At 35.2% G+C, this 18,374-nt stretch overlaps 1 protein-coding gene across 3 annotated transcripts in view; it reads right to left on the minus strand.

Annotated features, from left to right (window-relative positions):
- Positions 1-18,374, minus strand: part of LOC110109013 (protein MOR1) — a 93,950-nt gene that overhangs the window by 27,117 nt on the left and 48,459 nt on the right. For all 3 annotated transcript variants that reach the window (XM_020839905.2, XM_020839904.2, XM_020839903.2), the window contains exons 19-41: positions 18,231-18,343; positions 18,061-18,148; positions 17,571-17,671; positions 17,325-17,432; positions 17,094-17,199; positions 16,943-17,022; positions 16,712-16,858; positions 16,562-16,637; positions 16,323-16,447; positions 16,110-16,220; positions 15,873-16,022; positions 15,711-15,785; positions 15,544-15,625; positions 15,339-15,466; positions 15,164-15,265; positions 15,011-15,085; positions 14,253-14,348; positions 14,070-14,171; positions 13,865-13,966; positions 12,691-12,873; positions 12,503-12,614; positions 12,180-12,256; positions 12,012-12,091 (exon numbers count right to left, since the gene is read on the minus strand). In XM_020839905.2, the coding sequence (XP_020695564.1) occupies positions 12,012-12,091; positions 12,180-12,256; positions 12,503-12,614; positions 12,691-12,873; positions 13,865-13,966; positions 14,070-14,171; positions 14,253-14,348; positions 15,011-15,085; positions 15,164-15,265; positions 15,339-15,466; positions 15,544-15,625; positions 15,711-15,785; positions 15,873-16,022; positions 16,110-16,220; positions 16,323-16,447; positions 16,562-16,637; positions 16,712-16,858; positions 16,943-17,022; positions 17,094-17,199; positions 17,325-17,432; positions 17,571-17,671; positions 18,061-18,148; positions 18,231-18,343 (2,419 nt within the window). The remainder of the gene's footprint in view (positions 1-12,011; positions 12,092-12,179; positions 12,257-12,502; positions 12,615-12,690; positions 12,874-13,864; positions 13,967-14,069; positions 14,172-14,252; positions 14,349-15,010; positions 15,086-15,163; positions 15,266-15,338; positions 15,467-15,543; positions 15,626-15,710; positions 15,786-15,872; positions 16,023-16,109; positions 16,221-16,322; positions 16,448-16,561; positions 16,638-16,711; positions 16,859-16,942; positions 17,023-17,093; positions 17,200-17,324; positions 17,433-17,570; positions 17,672-18,060; positions 18,149-18,230; positions 18,344-18,374) is intronic.

The following is an 18,374-nucleotide window of genomic DNA, read 5'->3' on the forward strand; positions in this document are numbered from 1 at the left end:
TCACCCAAATTAAGTTTGAATTACATCATGAATGAGGCTCAATACTTTCCTAAAATAGCTTTCTAATTTAGGAAATCATTTGAAATTCAAAATTCGAATTTTAAAGGATGAAAATAATTTCCTAAAGGGTGGCCGGCGGTGGAGCGGTGGGGGAAGGTGGCCGGCGGCCAAGAGGGTGGGATCGGGTGAAGGTGGCCGGCGGCTATGGGGGAATTTTGTGGAGCTTGGTATGGAGGTTTGGCCGAGGGGTTGAGAAGGGAGGAGGAAGAAAATGAAAACAACGACGGGGAGAGGGAAGAAAGAAGAAATCAAAACAAAGATAAAACGAAAGGTAGAAAATCAAAACCGCGAGCCTTGAACTCTTCCGAAGGCTGACGGGTGATGCGTTGCCCTTCTCCAAGGGACTTCAACTCACGAGCCCGGACCCATCCTGCGGCTGGTGACAACTTTGATTCCTTCCCATAGGAATCTCACTCTCGTCCTCTCTCAAGAAGAACACAAGTGTGGCAAAATAATTTTTTTCATATGAATCAATCATCATATTACAATAGCTAAAGGCCATATATATAGGCCACAACATGAGAAAATAAAAAAAATTACAAAATTGCCCCTTGGGCTACAACACTCAAATAAATTAACATAGGGGTAAAACAGGAAATAACATTAAAAAGAAACTAAAATGCAGAAAATAATTCATAAATGACAACTTAAATCAGAGCCGTCGATTTACGACGCCTCCTGTGATAGATGCGCCAGATTTTCGTGCCGATGTCCGCATCAGTTCATCTGCATCGTCATCTCCAAATCCAAAAGGATGAGATCGAAAGATTGATTAGGGAGATGCTGGAAGCAGAGGGATCATTCAACCCAGTATCACTCCATTTTTCAATCCAGTGTTATTGATACAACAGTTTCCTAGATTCCACCTTAAGGATAAGGTAGCACTTTGGGAGGAGAGTATTGTTAGGCCGGTCTAGAGAATTGGGAGAGATAGATCCTCCTCTTGAATAGAGGATAAATTGTATCTTGCTATTTTCTTCCATTAATTTGTGTTCTTGCAATAAAATTCCTATTTTTCTCTAATTTTCCGTGGGATTTGTTGATCATTCTTGCTGATTTCATTAAGATAGTTAGATTTTACTAGTGAATTCCAAGTATTTCCTAACAATCAACTTCATGAAACTCTCCATCCATATCCATCTATGATAATAACTTAATGTATAAGATACAAACCATAAATGATGATCCATAATATATTAACTCAATGATTCTATATAATCAATATTGCAAAGAATAGATTAATAAATTATGTTTAAAAATGAGAAAAATCCAATTTACATCTGATTAATATTTAAGGTTCACAAGTCTCATCCCAAGCATTTAGTGTCAACTTTATGGACCATTTTTCTCCATTCATTTCCAACTATGATTATAACTTTGCATATAAGATCATTACCATCAATGATGATATAAAATCTAAGAACGTGGTGACAAAATCTAATCGACTATACAAATAATGAATAGAAAGTGATGCTATATACTCATAAAAAATGCAAACTCAATTTTTTTAGTAAACTTTATTTGAGCTCAAACTTTGATCTTTGTGTTTTGAGCATGTTTTAAATATCTTATATATTCGACTCATATCTTAGAGAAGCCCTAAACCTCAAGCTACTTGTGTCATCAAACAAGATGATCAAATGGTAGTAAAATGCTCTTCACTAGAAATATTTTTCTATACAACCTAAAATTTCAAAATAAATGCTTTGGATATTACAATCATTCTCATTAGTTTGACTAGATGTACTAATCCTAAATCACAAAATTTTGTTAATTGTTTGCCTCTTTATTTTGACCATTCACAGAATTAGACCATCATGGAAATTAATGAAATTTCATGTTCAAATAATTTCCATAGTGTAGATTAAATTGAACAATTTTCACCCTCATTAGGATGTTCAATGATTGAAAAATGTTCTATACTAAACTTGCAAAGAAAAAAATATCCCTTCCATAGAAAAGGATAGTACTCAATATCATGTGTTAGAGTAAATTATTTTTAAATCCCTTGAGTTTCAATAAGTTTGCGTAGGTCCTATATTAAGAACTTCTAAGTTGTTTGAGAAAGGACATTGTTACTCACATAAATAAGATGTCCATCCCAAACTGCAAACTTATAAAAGAGATTTACAATAGTAATGAACTAAAGTGATTTGGTGGGCAAATCATAAACAAATATTTCCTTAACCATACATTCAGCCGACACATTACTCCAACAAGTAACCAAAGGATCTAAGCTTTTTGCAAAAGGGAGGCTGACTTCCATAGGATTGAAAGCTAAGTTAAATTTCATTTGATGGGTAGCCATTTATAGTGACTTAGAATCCATTGACGTAGTGCCATAAATAAACATGTTCTTATTGCAACCTTTGCTATTGAATTTCTTATTTATAATAATATGAGGCCCATTTTATTAGGTTTATAGACCTAGCTTTTGACCATTTTTCCTAGAGGATCATTTTAATTCACAAGGCTCAAAATTGTGTTTTTTTCTTATAAGAGATTGCACGAGTCATTCATGATGGAATGCTTGAGATAATGTCGTCTTATGTCCAATTGATGTCGGAGCTGATTAAAGCTATTTGATGCCTCGTTAACGAGAAAAACCACAATAATTTCAAAAGTAAATATTTATTTTGTATATCCTTAATGGTGTAGCCTCAATTTCAATACAACTCATAAACTATATATATCTATCTAAAAAGAAAACATATAGGGAGCATAAAAGAAAGTTATAAAATTTTCATTGTTCTATCAATTTATTTTATCATAAAGGAAAATAATAAAATTATAATTGTTCTCTTTCTTTATTTTACGTATTCTGCCTACTATATTCATGTGGTAGGTTTTGAGAAGCAAGAATCTTAATTCTTACTTCAATTAGGGGTTGATTATTAGGTGTAGCCACCAATCTCGACAGTGAGGCTAACCTCTTGTGCCTCATTTGATGTGATGCAAGCGATGAGTTACATAAGATTAAAAAGAATATTTAAACACTAGCTCAACCAATTATATAATCATGTTTCAAATTAAATTTGGTTACAAGAATTCGTAGTGCTTAGCTTGTTTAGGCAAAGGAATTACAAGGAGATAACCAAACTATTTAAGAAAATACAAAAGAAAACATAAAGTTAAAAGCTAGTGAATGGAATCCAACGATTAATACGGAGTTGTTCACATTGAGGCCTCTTCTCTCTTTCCTACGAAATTAGGTTGAGCAGCGGAAGATCGTCCAAGCTAGTAGTGAGGTTGCCACGAGGAGGGAGGAGCCAAGGAATGTCGTTGTGGAGGAGCGCGGAGGTGGAGGTGGCACGGGATGATGACCTTTAATGATCCACGTGTAGACGGAAAAGTGGTCGTCGATGGAATCCACTAGTGTTGGTAGAATCCGATCCAAATATTCTTCGACGGTGTCGTCGAAATCAAAGCATACGTCGAAAAAGGGTGACTTGAGGATGTCAACTTTTCCTTGGTTGTCGTACACAAACCCGAAGTTCCACTTGGGTTCTTCCATGCATTCTTGCAAGTGAGAACGAGTGGTCGCCGCAAGAGGATCTCCAATGGGAGGGAGAGAGGGGCGGCGGCTTGGAGAGGGGAGAGGATTTGAGCCGTGGGTTTAAAGGAGATGTGGGATCTCGGTTGGGAGGGAGAGAAGAGAGAAGTGGTGGTTGTTTTGTGTGAGGAGAAAAAACTGAATTCTCAATTCAGTTTTGATTAGGAGGAAAATAACGGATTTGAATTTCAAGTTCAGGTTTTGAAATCAAAATTCAGTTTAGAGGGAGAGAGGAATAAAAGAAATATCAGGAGATGATTAGGTGGCAATTAGAGAAAGAATTAAGGGACAAGGGTGGCCGGCCATATAGTAAGGAGATAGGCTTTGGAATTTAGAAAGTGGGGCCCACGTTTGAATAAATAATTCTCTCAATCAAATCTGAAAGGCAAATTTTTAGATAGAAGCACCTCAATAAAGGCAATTAACAAAAACAGCATATTTAATTAAAATTTTAAAAAGAAGCCAATACGTCATTTTACATGGCGCATTATCTAGAGAGAGAAAATGAGAGGAGAGAGAAGAGAGGAGAGAGGAGAGAGGAGAGAGAGAGAGAGTGGGCGGGATGAAAAATATTTAGTAAAACCTGTGGGGAGAGAGAGAGTGTGGAATGATATGGGTTTTACTAAATATTTAAAAATATTTAAATTAATAGTTAAAAATTTAATAATTACTTAAAATAAAGTTCGCTGCAGAGCTTTAGTTTTTTTTGTTTTTTTTTCAGAGCTTTAGTTATATATTATTTTGAATATCAAAATATTATTTTAAATATTAATTTTAATATTATCCTTTTTAAATATATTTTATATTTTTTTAAACTTTTTCTATAGATAAAATTTTTAAAATTAACTATTTAATATAATTTTTTAGATATTTATAATAATTAAACATAAATATTAAATATTAATAATAAAAATTTATTATTTAATATTAATTATGGCTTTTTATTAGTTAAATATAATATTAGAAGAATTTTAAAATGTATTTAATTAATTATTATATTTTAATAAATTATATTTTTAAAATTAAAATAATTAAATTCTTATAAAATAATTTTCTTAAAAAAATATATTTTGAAGTATAATAATTAATTATAATTTAAACAAAAAATATAATATAAATATTTTTTAGTTATATATTAAATATATATTTAAAATATTTATTCAATATTAAAATTAATAAAATATGATTTTAAGTAATTATTAAATATTTACTATTATTTTAAATATGTAATTATTATTTAAATAATAATTAAATATTTAATAAAACCCACATCATTCCACACTCTCTCTCTTACACACTTTCTCAGGATTTTTTCATCCCGCCCACTCTCTCTCTCTCTCTCCTCTCATTTTCTCTCTCTAGTAATGCGCCATGAAAAATGGCGTATTGGCTTCTTTTTAAAATTTTAATTAAATATGATGTTTTTGTTAATTGTCTTTATTGAGGTGCCAATCTGAAATTGTAATTTCATATTTGATTATATTTTAAGTAACTCCCCAATTTGAGTTATTAAGAAGGAATATAATTCGAATTTCAAAATAAGCATTTATCCCCTTAAATATCTTTCTTAATTGGATGAAGACCAATTAGGAAATTAACTTAATTAAGGGTAATTTGAAATTCAAACACGTTTGGGTCCAAGGGGGGGAGATCCGGTGGCAGGAGTTTTTGCTGGACGGTGGGCTAGGGGTCACGGTGGGCGCTGGAGGGGGAAGTGGGGTCGGCAGACGGGCTAGCAGCGGCGGGATTAAATTGGCCGGCGGCCAATTCTCTGGCCAAGCCCACAAGGTCGGCGGCAAGGAAAATTGAAGAGGGAGTTCTAGGGCTTGGAAGCAGGAATATTTATTTAGAGAAAAATTCAGAAATTCTAGACTCACTCACCTCTTCTTCAAACTCTCAAAGGGCAGTAATAAGAATTCCGGAACTCACACAGAGATACACGAAATTTCCATCAAGAACTCACGGAGAGAACTAGGGGAATGGAGAACTCACAAAGAGATCAATAGTAGTAAACTTCATTCAATAATTCAATACCTCATACAAGAAACAAGAGCCATTTAAATAGGCTCCACATGACAACAAATATAAAAGTCTAAAATGCCCTCCGGGCTACAAAAGCAAACTAATACCCTCAAGGGTAAAATGGGAAAACTGAAAAAAATAAATGCATAAAACATAAAATGCTGGTGCAAATAAAATCAGTAGTAGAGGCTCTCCATCATGGCCGTCGATCTCCGATGTCGTCTCTGGTAGACGCGTCGAAATCTCCTGTCGATGATCTCATCATCATTAGTGTCAATTGGTATCAGACCTGGTAAGATACTTCATTGAAGGAACTAATAGCGGCCAATGCAAGAAGCGTTGATAGAAGACTTGCAAAGAGAGATAAATCAGTTGCAACACCGCCATGCCATGTTCAAGCAAAGTGAGGTGGCATGACGGCAAGAGGATAAAATCAACCCGTTCCCATCAATAAATTTTCAAGTCATGAAGAATCGAGAAGGCATCCTTGCATGCGGTTGGGTCATGGGGGTGGCTTCGATTGACAGCGGCATTAAAGTGTCTCTTCTAAAATTTAACAGATGAATTCGTAAATTAGTTTCATATGCTGGAGAGGATTTTTTAATTCAAAAAAGTGCAACCAAAGCCATCAAATTAAAAAAGAAGGCATCATTATGGTGGGAAAACCTAAAATGGACAAGAAATCAAGAGGGGCGAAGCAGTATTACAATGTGGACAAAGATGAAGAAATAATTTCAGCATAAACACTTACCCAAACAGTACCGTCAACATATGTTTTTAAATTCTCCCAACTATAGCAAAACCAATTGACTGATGAGGAATATGCTGCTGAGTTTGAATAGCTTTCACTTAAATGAAAGCTCATAAAATCTAAAAAACATGATTACCAGGTTTTTGGTGGGGCTTGCAACCATCCATCACAAATGTAGTTCTATTACAACAATAATGGACCTTTCAAGACATTATCGTTCTATTAAGGTCGAGAAACAACAACAACGATATAAAAGGCCCCGTCGAAGGATTGTGGGCAAACACTACCCCCAAAATGGGTAGCTACCCCATAAGGAATTATACAATATCAATTCAAGCAACAAAAGGGGATCAACCTTAACAAAAAAAACTCACATTAGTGTATCTAACTCCATGTTCCCTACCTTCAAAAACTAGTGTCACGAATTTGAACATATTTCTTCTAATTGTCCAAACGGGCGAGTTAGTTTATGCGTTGAAGAACCTAAACAAGAGGAGGAAGAATCGCCTAACCCCGAGGCCGCAACTAAGCATGGAGACCTTGCAGGCGAACAAAGGGAATTTGATGGCCTTTTGGCATATTCTAAACACCCATAAGGACGATTCTTGGCTACAAGCATAGCCTTTTCCAGACATGTACCATTAAAGGTTGGGTCTATCAAGTAATCATGGATAGTTAAATTGTGAAAATGTGGTAGCCATAACAATGATTGAGAAACGATAATTACCGATAGTAGAATATCATAATCCTTACAAGTTGTCAAGGATTCAAAAAGATAACAAAGGGTTTCCAAGAGATGTCTAGTTATTTCTCAATTGGAAACTTCAAAGAGCAGATGTGGTGTGTTGTAGCTCTGATGAACGCATGCCACATGTTGTGAAGCAGACTATGGCAATATCATCGAAAGACTATCCATGACAAAGCTGCCAACACTTTTTCTTTCAACCACAAAGGAGAGCTCAAATCATCATGGTTCCATTGCCAACAGCTACGATGGGATTAGCAGCAAACAATATAGTGTTATCCTGATCCATGTTCTTAAGAGAATTACACAAATCCAATAAAAGATATTTGTTGGCCCTGACGAAAGGAGATGAAACCATCTACAAGGCATCTAAAGCCATTGTGCCACTTCTTCAAGAATATACAAATGTGTTAGCTGCTGAAATACCTGATAGTTTGCCTCCATAGAGGGAAATTAATCACGCAATGGACGACATTCCTGGATTTGTAGTTCACAGTCAACATGCTTATCTATTAAGGCCCCAGGAATAGGAGGAATTGCGTTGTCAGGTGGAGGATATGATTGACAAAGGGCGTCCGAGCCAATGCTAGGCCGTGCATTGTTCCTACTCTTCTTGTGCCAAAGAAAGATGGTACTTTTTGGATGTACAGACAATCGAGCTGGAACCAAGACGACTATGAAATATAGATTCCCAATTCCTTGCATCAAAAAACCTTTTCCATCAACTACATGAGTCGACCATTTTTTCCAAAATTGATTCACAGAGCCCTTATCATCAGATACAGATGTCACCAGAGAGTAAATGGAAAATTGTATTTCAAATGTGGGATGGACTATATGAATTTATAGTTATGTCGTTCGGGTCATATAATGCATTGAGCACATTGACACGGCTTATGAACTAAATATTTCAATCATTTCTATACAAATTCGTGGTGATATACTTCAATGAAATTCTTGTTTACAGCTATATACTCGACAAGCATCTACAACACCATCAAATTTTTGACATCTTACACGAGCGGTGATTATTCATGAATCCCAAAGAAGTGATAGTATTTAGCTAATAAAACAAGTTTGTAGGCTTTCCCAATTCTGTTGCAGAACTAGAAGTCGACCCAACTAAGATTGAGGCAATTGCAAATTAGCCAATTCCTCAACCATTCAAAGAAGTGTAGCAATTCCATGGGCTAGCGCTATTCTATAGGCGATTTATCAAGAATTTCAAAACAAATGCAACCTTCATCACTAAAACTCTCAAGAGCCGACCATATTTATTGGGACGATAAAACATTATCCAGTTGAACATTTGCAGCAATAGGTTTCATCCGCCCTAGTTCTGGCTCAACCCGATTTCAAAAAGCCGTTCGAAGTAGAGTGCAATGCCTTGAAAATCAACATCAAAGCTGTCCTTAGTCAAGGACCTCCCATCACATTTTTCAACAAGAAATTTATTGACTATCAATGAAAACACTCCACCTACAATAAGAAATTTTATGTGATAATTCGTACACTACACTATTGGAACCATAATTTGTTAGCAGGTAAATTCATCTTGTTCTCTGACCATGAAGTTCTCTGGTTTCTTGGTAGCCAAAAAAAAAATTATATGGAATATCTAGTTGCCTTTCAATACATGCTGAAACATAAATCCAATCAATGCAACCAAGTTGTGGATGCTCTCTATCGCAAACATCTACTAGTTCAGATATTACAATCCAAGGTGATAGGATTTGAACTATTGAAAGAGTTGTATCATAAGGATGCCAATTTCAAAATCATATGGGAAAAATGACAATCAAGTCATTTTCAACTCTATCACATAAAAGAGGGCTCTTTTTTTCTCTGCAATCATCTTTGCATTCCAAAATGCACAACATGGCTAGCTACTTTGGCCAAATGTCATGAAGGGGGCATGGTCGATCATTTTGACAAAGATAAGACTCTACTTTTGATCAAGGTAAATTTTTATTGGCCCTTGCCTCCTAGGGATGTCAACCGCTTCATTAAGCAATGTCGCATTTGCCGAATTATAACAACTCAAGAAAAAAATGTAATATTATACATGTCGTTACACATCTCGACCACCCCTTGCGTCAATATCGACTTTGTGCTCGAATTACCTTGTATTCAGCGACATAAAGATTTGATTGTGGTAGTGTTATATCGATTTTCAAAAACGGGGTGTGGGTCGGCTCAAGCAAGACTCGATAAATGGCTTGATGAGCCTAGCATGAGCTAGCCTCGACTCAACTTGTAAGCTCCCGAGCCGTCTCGTTTAAAAAACAATAATATAAAATACACTTAACATATATTAGAATTTAAAAATTCAAGTATAAACTATTAAAAATATTTAAAATTTATATTTCACTTTCTTATATCAAGTGATTCTTTATTATTTATTTTTTTAATTTTCATTCTTTTTTATAATTTTATTATAATAATTACTTGAATCATAATTATTTTCTCTTTCGTTATAAATGAGTCGACACAAATTCATAGAATTAAGCTCGAGCACAAACTCGATTAGTTAATCAAGCTCAAGCTCAAACTAGTGTTGACTTGAGCTCGGCACGACTCGTATACACACGTACCCACTATTATGAGCCTAAAGCTTCTTCTGCCCTAGAGGAATGATGTCGAAGCTAATATAAAGTTGTTCAACATCTCCTTAACAAGGAAAGCTATTGTTATTTCAAATTAAATATTTCATTGTATAGACTTAAAGGGGTGTGTGTGTGTGTTTTACATCCTAAATGATATGTTGCTATATTCATGTGGTGGGTTTTAGGAGACAAGAATCGTAACCGTTGCTTTGATTAGGGGCCAAGTGTTGAGTGTAGCCCCCGGTCTCAAGAATGAGGTTCACATATTGTGTCTCATCAGTGTCACCAATATTCTCAAAAGTCAAAACGATCAAGCACACTTAAGGCAATGTGGTTGCCTGCCCAACACTTGAGGTGTTAGGTGTCCCCAAAGGTACTCACCCACGTAATGTGGGGATGAATAAAGAAATAGTTATATTAAGTTTATAAATTTTATTTAATTAAGAGGAGTATTGTTGAAGAGTACAAAATGATAGTCATACTAAATTATGTCGGAAAAATAATGAATTTTCAAGTTCCATTGCATTTTAATTTCAAAAAACATGCTAAATAGATCATTTGAATAAATACACTTAAACTACTTAAATTTATAGCACGAAGACCTAAAGATAATCTAACATTTACAACTATATATTCCATATTCTCACCATTCATGTTCTCTTCGTTATCACTAAACTTGTAGTCCTCCATCTCTTAGTTTTCTTAGAATCGTCATCCTCTTCATGATTTATTACTCTAGAAATACTTATAGTTGGTCATCTTGTTTTCAAGGGAGCGGTGTCAACCTATGTTAAGTTATAACCATAAAAAATATCTCATAATTAGCATATGATTTTTTTTTCACCAGGAGACTTGATGTTGTTGTTGAGAAAAATATCAAATGTTAACTTGCGAAGTGAAAGAGACCATAGCTAAATCACAAGAAACACAAGCAGGAGGAGTCCAATGCTAATTTTTAGTCTTTGTCCATTGAAACACAAGTAGGCATGATAGAATAAAGTGTTCAAAAGGCTTTTAAAAGCTATTCTATGGACAATCACTTAAATCAGGGCAAGTCATTCACCTCAAAACTTGATGCCATAGACAAGGCAAAGAGCTCGCCTAGGCACATCGCTATGGCCTCACCTTTACCCAAGCTCAAAGGAGGGAATTTGGCTCGCCATTAACAACACTAAGTACGCACATAAATTAGTATCTTGGGCAAGTTTCCAGCACAATCAAGTTTCAAAAATGTGTTTCATTGTTCAAACTTGTAGGAATAATAAATTCTAATTATATAACTAGAAATTCTAAAAGTTCTCTATGTGTATGGTTTCATAATAAGCGAAAATGCAAGAGTAAAGCATCTTCTCCCAAAGAAATTCACACAAAAAGGATAATAGATTAAGACATTGTCTACTTGATCTAACAAATTTCACAAACAAAATTGTCTTTCAATATTGCGCCACCTAAACAAATTGAACCATAATTTGAATTTTCTTGTATAGATGATGTTGGGGGGGGGGGAGGAATTGATGTCTTGGTTTTGGGCTGATTTGGTTTGGGCTTAGTTGTCTCCAGGTTATGCTGCCCCTTTTGGTGATTTGCTGGTTCAGCTTCTTATTTCAGCTCGTTATGATGTTATAAATGCCTTTTTCAGCTCATAATGAGTGTTCGGGTTCATTCCCCCCCACTGTTTGGCCTTCAGTTTCTGTGCTTGGCTCCTATTCCCGCGGCTGCCCGTTCTTGTCCCCCGCGTGATCCCTTCAGGTGCTGCTCCTGGAGCTACCTGTTGGCCTTTTGTCTCCCTTTTTCTGGTTGGTTCGGCTGGAGCCTATTTGTGGCTGTTTGGCTCCCTTTTATCAACTATAAATTGGGGCTGTTTTGGAGCAGATTTAGTGAGATCTTGGTAATGATTTTTGGAAATAAAAACATGCGGGTTTACATAGCTTGTGATCTATGGTCTTCTTTCCTCTTCTCCTCTTAAAATTCGTCTCGGTCTTCTAATCCCTTCTTCTCTATCCACAATTTCCACTACATATGCATCCTTCTTCTCTAAAATATATATAAGTTTTATGGTTTATGTTTGTCATTTGTAGTTGAAGTTTCTCTTAATTTGCAATCTTAGTGTTTATATTTATCTATGTTGTAAGACAAGAAGATTTGTGTCTTTGCAATATTTTCTTGTTGCATCAATAGATTTCTCTAGGAGTGAAACAATATTCAATGTAAAACAACTATATTAACTATATTTGCAAATGCAAAACTGAAAGTTACAAGAAGTATTTTAAGTACCCATTTTCTCTGACAGACCGTCTTAATGCTCCTCTACCTTCACCAGGCTTTCCTTCCTTTCGCTTTTCCATCTCTCTAGCCTACATAAATGACAGAGTTGTCTATGTTCTTAAAAAAGTTAAAGAGTGCATAGTTTATTATAGGTAAAACGATAGGATCTCTACTGACCTTCCACTTAAATCGATCATCTAGCATGCTCCTTTGAGCGTCTGATAGCTTCCCAACATATTTCCACACATCATCTCCTACACGAATAAAAACCACAGAGTTAAGACTTAGGATTACATGTCAAAAGCAGCTAGATAAAAATATCATTATTTATGTAAACAAGTTTGCCACAATACCAATCATCAATAATAGCAGAAGTAAAAAAGCTCTCAAAAGAACTGATGAGTTCAGGACTTCAGGTCAGTGAAAGACATTCTATCAACATCCATGGAATTTCTTATATGAAACTTGTAATATATCGCATAAAAAAATAACTTATGTACCAAGAGTCTTATAGGCCGTAGCCATTGTATTTAGAGCTGCTTTCCTGATTTCACCATCTCTTTCTGATGTTAAAGCAGCAACGTGTTGCAAAGATTTCAACTGTCCACTTATCTGCATGGAAAATAACAAAATAGCATGAATAATTGAGTCACAAGAATAAATATTAACAAGAGATTAACAAGTTCACCTCAACTCCATTATGATCCATCAACCAACCAACAAGATCTACACATTCTATTTTTGTCCGGCTATTTTTTGATGACAGCCCTTGAAGAATGTATGGAAGAAACTTCGGTGCAGAATAAACACAAACAATCTGCTTCAAAAGTTCCCTCATTTTCTCTCTCACCTTCTCAATGTTATGCCCAGACTGTAGCAAAACAAAGAAATGAATGAAAGAAAATACAATGAACTTTCAACTTTTGATACTAATAATTACATCAATCTAAATGACCACTTATTGCTAAATGACAACAAAATTTAGAGAAGCAGTGCAAAAAAAGCCAAAATTTAGATTTCTTGGGACTTCTAATACACTTATAGAATATCATGGACTAAAAATGCTTTTGAGGCGCACGCCTCAAGTTGCACCTTAAATTGAGGTGCACAAGGGGCACCTTAAGGATTAAGCCTTACTTGAGGCTTGCGCTTTTCTTCAAATGAGGCACACGCCAAGAGGCATTTTGAGGAGGCGTCTCATTAAGAATAGGGTTTTTTTATATAATTACTATTAATAAATATATTAAATTATATTACAACCCCACTCATGCAACCAACGATCTTACTAAAGCTTGAGCGGGATCGGGATAGGGAGGTAGAGAGCTAGCATCATCTTCTTTGAGCGGGTTCGAACAGATTCAAAATCATGTCGAACATGTGCGTCTTCTTTGCGACCTAGGTAAGTGAACCTGTATTTTTTTCCTCAATTAATTAAGCAACATTCTTCATTTCATAGTTATTTTACAGTCAATAACATGACAACCTTTTTTAATCCTCATTCTCATGCATTTATATGTTTCTTGATTGTATTCATGTTTTCACTATTGAATCCATAAATAAATGCAAATTGGAGAATGTATATATCCAGTTGTTAATCATAAAGTATTCATACTACTTGGGGCTCGTTTGGTTGCTTCAAGATGAGAAGTATGTTTTATAAAGTGATCATTTTTGCTATTTTTATAAATTATTTGTAATTTTATGCGTATTTTATTTTTATATTATGAGGCTTACGCTTCGATCTGCCTCAAGGCTTACACCTCGCCTTGCTAAGGCAAAAACGCCTTCAATTCCTGATTTTTCCCTTTTTAAACATTGTAAAATACAGGTAGCAAATTACCTATCATGCAAACAAAACTAACCTTCTCTAAAAGACATGGGAGGAACATTGCAGCTTCAGCCTCAGTTAGACTGTAGCCCTCATCCTTCATAGTTTCAACAAGCTCAGGAAGAAATTCCAGAACCTATAAGTCAGAACATTTTATAAGAAAAACTAATTAAAAAATGAGAAACCAAATAATGATAGCATGAAGGAATTTGACAGCAGAAAATAAAATAAACTAGCACCTTCAATAAGCACGTTGTGTTAGACTCGCAAAACCGTAAAACAAACCATCTTAAAAGTATATCAACAAGTTCAATTATCTCTTTTACACATGATGGTAGGGCCTACAAAATAAAAAGTATCCAGCAATCAGATAAATACATACTATTTCTCAAAGCTAGAGTTAAAAAAAAACCTATGACTACCTTTTGCAACAAATCAAGCCCTTCCACTTGCTTCTTGAAGTCAGTGCTAAGAAGTCGTCTATGAAGGTCTTCTCTAAAATGTTTCATAATGTCACACTGCATTCATAACAAGTAGCATGATATGAAGCCAACTTTCAAGAGCCATAGGCACATAATATGTGAAAGAATACAGAAGACAGAGCTTGATGCAAATTGTACGTGTGAGATCAGCAAAAACAGTCTCCTGGGGGTCAAAAACCAAAAATAATATTAAAAAAAAAAGATACGGAGAAATGGGAAGAACATTCTTGCTTCCAGTTTTAGCTTCACCAGAAAACTATTTTATAAAGTTGCAATGATCTGTCATCAAATAGAAATAAAAATTTATATTTACGTTTAAAAAAATAATTGAACAAGGAGGGCTTTTTTCAGGGTTAAAAAATTGTGAACCCTGTCTGTAGGAAGGGAAAAGCGCACATAACAACAGTGAAGAATTGACAAGAGGCTTAATCTGGAAATAAGTGTACATCTCATCCAGAAGGTAGCATAAAAATATTAACAAAGATAACTTAAAAAGGTATCAAAAACTCAATCAACAAAATCTACCCTTACAAAACATTAAAAGCACAAATACATCACTTGACATAGAAAGAAAACACAAGCAGCATGCAAATAAATAAATAAATAAAATCCAATCTGAAGAGCCAAATAATTACTATTCTTAGGTAAAGCAATTAACAAAACTATTATTCAATAGTTTTGGTAAAATTTAGACAGACCTCGAGTTCTTGAATCTGCTCAGGTCTAGGGTCCTCAAATTTAAATCTACGTATGACCATTCTTTCTCTATCCTCCTGCTAAAAAAATGCAGAATCTCAATTTAGATGCTTAAATAGCTACAGAAACTAAGTTTTACGTAAACAAGGACTTTCCTTGCTTGAGTCCTTGACATTCAAAAGAGCTTGTGATTGCAATGCTAGATCTTGAGCAGAAAAAATATAATCCGTCTTTGAGGTCCTTGTAGGAACACCCCTCTACACAGCAAGTAAATCAACATTAAGCACACCATTTTTGACGGAACAATCGTAAACATATAAAATAACAGACCATAGGTACGGTCTTATTTGCATTCTTAGATCCTCGATCAGCAGGACCATTTGGACCTGGCTTTGCAATCTTTGAACTAATCTTGGTTGTTAGAGCAGTGGGAACAATTTTGGCAGAATCCCCAGCTTCTAAAACAGCCAAAAAAAAAAACGTCTAAGTATGGAAGAATCCATAACACAATAGTGAGATGCATAAAGTAGCGAACCTTGGATCATGCCAGGAAGTTTCAACCGTTCAAGCACAAGAGCTAAAGCAGGTCCACGCAAGTCTTTTAAATTCTTTGACACCTGGGAGATCATTAATGATAATTCTTGTCTACTGCATAAATTAAAGACAATAAGAACATAGTTTCTAGCGTTTTAAACCACATACTGCATCTTGGCCGCAAACTCTCACGACATCACAAAGAGTAGCTTCCGCAGCTTTTCTAACATCCGCTGATTTATCCTGTGTATGAAATGCATAAGATTATAAGATAACAATATTTCTTCAAAAGAATGATTTTTTGGCATCAACTTATCAAACAATGAATACCATCATGGCAGAGGCAGCTGGTTTGAGTAGGTGCAAAGCATCAGGCGAGTCACTGGTACTTGAAAGATGCCTAGACAACCAATCAAATAAATCTTTACGCCCATCAGCACCCATCTTTGGATCAGCCAGGGCAGTGATTATGTATGGAACCTGGGGCAGTGCAGTAAAACATATTTATCACAGTTAGCACATACAAAATTAAGTTTTCTACATGCTAATATGGCATCATAATCATACCATTTTATCCAGTTGAACAGCTCCAATCCATGAATCTAAAGCATTCAAAGTGCACTCCCTCATGTGCTTTTTGTTGTCACCGAGACATTTTAATACATCTGACAGAATGCCCTGGATGAAGTGCAATATTAAATAACACTTCTATGGATGGCAGTCTAGAGTTTGGGGTTACAAGTGTATGAGAATGAGATGTTAGTGGTATGCAAATAAAACCTTGCTGGACTTCTCAACTGCAAGACCCATAGCAGATGCAATACCACCTATAGTGGTTAATGTTGCCATAACCAGATTTTTGTTACTATCATATAGACGACCTCTTAGAGCTGCAAATAACTCCGCTGCAAATGCAAAAACAATGTTAAAGCAAAATATATAAATTAGTTAATCAGAGAAATATAGATTACTATGTTCATGAATTACCAGAATTGATAGTAAAACTACAGAAACCATACCAGTTCCGGCAGGTTGAATGCGTTTATGGGCTTCTTCAAGTATTTTGTTGATTGAATCAATAGATTCCAGACGAACCTAGTATTCAATAAAAAGAAGTTATATGCAGTTCAGAAAAAATGGCGACCAAAGATTTAAACAAAATATGATACCTTCCAGTCAGAGCTACTGAGATTTTTAAGAAGATTAGGTGTTATCTTCGCGCTAATGTCTTCTCGTGGCAAGCCATCAAATCCAACGGGCATTGATGATATAGAATCCGAAATTTTAATTACTTTCTTTGGTGCTGCAGCAGCGCCCTACAAGGAAATAGGGTAAAAACTACAATAATACACCAACATCTTTATAGCAACTGCATGGAGTGGTATAATCAATGATATTACCTCATATGGGTTCTTTTCACACTCTGCCTCAAGGGTACTTAGAAGTGCGGGTTTGACATCAGATAAAAATCCTTTAATATCTGTTAAACTTTCAATGCTATAAGGTCTACTAATAGAAAAGACATGTCTACACTTAAGTAGAAAAAATTACCTGGACCAACAAATCTATGCAGCACGCCTATAAGCTTGATAGTAGAGTTTCTTGTTGCAGCTGCACTAGATTGCAACCCAGTCTCTTTGCAGAAATCAATTAGATCCTACAGGCATTTGCATTAGTACAAGTCAAGAAGATTTAATTGAAGATCCAGATCCTAAAGTTCAATTAAATAAGAAAAATGCAACGAAATAATAAGTATCGGTAGGAAAAATGAAAATTCTATACCTTCAACTTTATATGGGAAATACCAAAATCTTCCAATGCTGAGACCATCCACAATAAACCCTCGCTGAGAACCTTAGGGTTTTTGTGCTCTTTTAAAATTTTGTAAAGCTGTAGCATAACCCAATAACAAGCGACAGAAGAAAATACAAATTACATGAAAGGCTTTAACAATTGATTATTTTAATTCCATAAAATTAAAACAATGATATGTCAAAAATACGATGAGCACATTATTGTGCTGCTTACTCTATCAAAAATAAACCCTGGACCAACAGCCTCAGAAAAAGTAGTAAGGCATTTCATTCCATGGGCACGAGTTTTGATATCCGCCACCCTTTCACTTATGCCTGCAAAGGGTTGAAAAGATATATTCTTAGCTATGCAAAAATATGAATTGTAACTAATGCAAATAGACTAAAAGAAGCAGGGAACAAATTTACAGGAAAAATACAGACTAAGGCTTCATTTGGGACGACTTTTTTACTTCTTTTTAAAGCAGCTTTTTAGTAGAAATTTTTTAATTTTTGTACTAAAAAACTGCTTTAAGAAACAGTAAAAAAGCCGCCCCAAATGAAGCATAATATACACCTATAAAATGTTTGCAAACCACCAAACATCTATGAACGCATATGAATTTTTAGCAAAAGACAAGCATCTAAAGTTGACAGCTTAAAACAATAAAATCTTAGTGAAGGAAATGCCCGTATAAATTTAGAAATTACACATAAGTACACACCTGGTAGGCAAAGCACCACACATTTTTTTGGGAAACGCTTCACTGTTGAAGCCACATATGTGATCACCTCAATGACCTGTTGCTGGACCTGTGCCCCAATAGACATGATGTCATCAAACCATCACATTACCAAGCATATCAATAACATTCTATAACTGTCATGCAAATACCTGCACATTTTTTTCAGCCCAACCAGGAACAGCACATAATAGACGAATCAACAACTCAGCAGTAGAATCAAGTTCTCCGATGTTTTCAACCTCCTGTTTCAGCAAACCAATTGCTGCAAAGCAAGATAAACTTCAGTGTAACTG

This window comes from Dendrobium catenatum, unplaced genomic scaffold (genome assembly GCF_001605985.2).
Source record: "Dendrobium catenatum unplaced genomic scaffold, ASM160598v2 original_scaffold_96786, whole genome shotgun sequence".
Lineage (NCBI taxonomy): Eukaryota > Viridiplantae > Streptophyta > Magnoliopsida > Asparagales > Orchidaceae > Dendrobium > Dendrobium catenatum.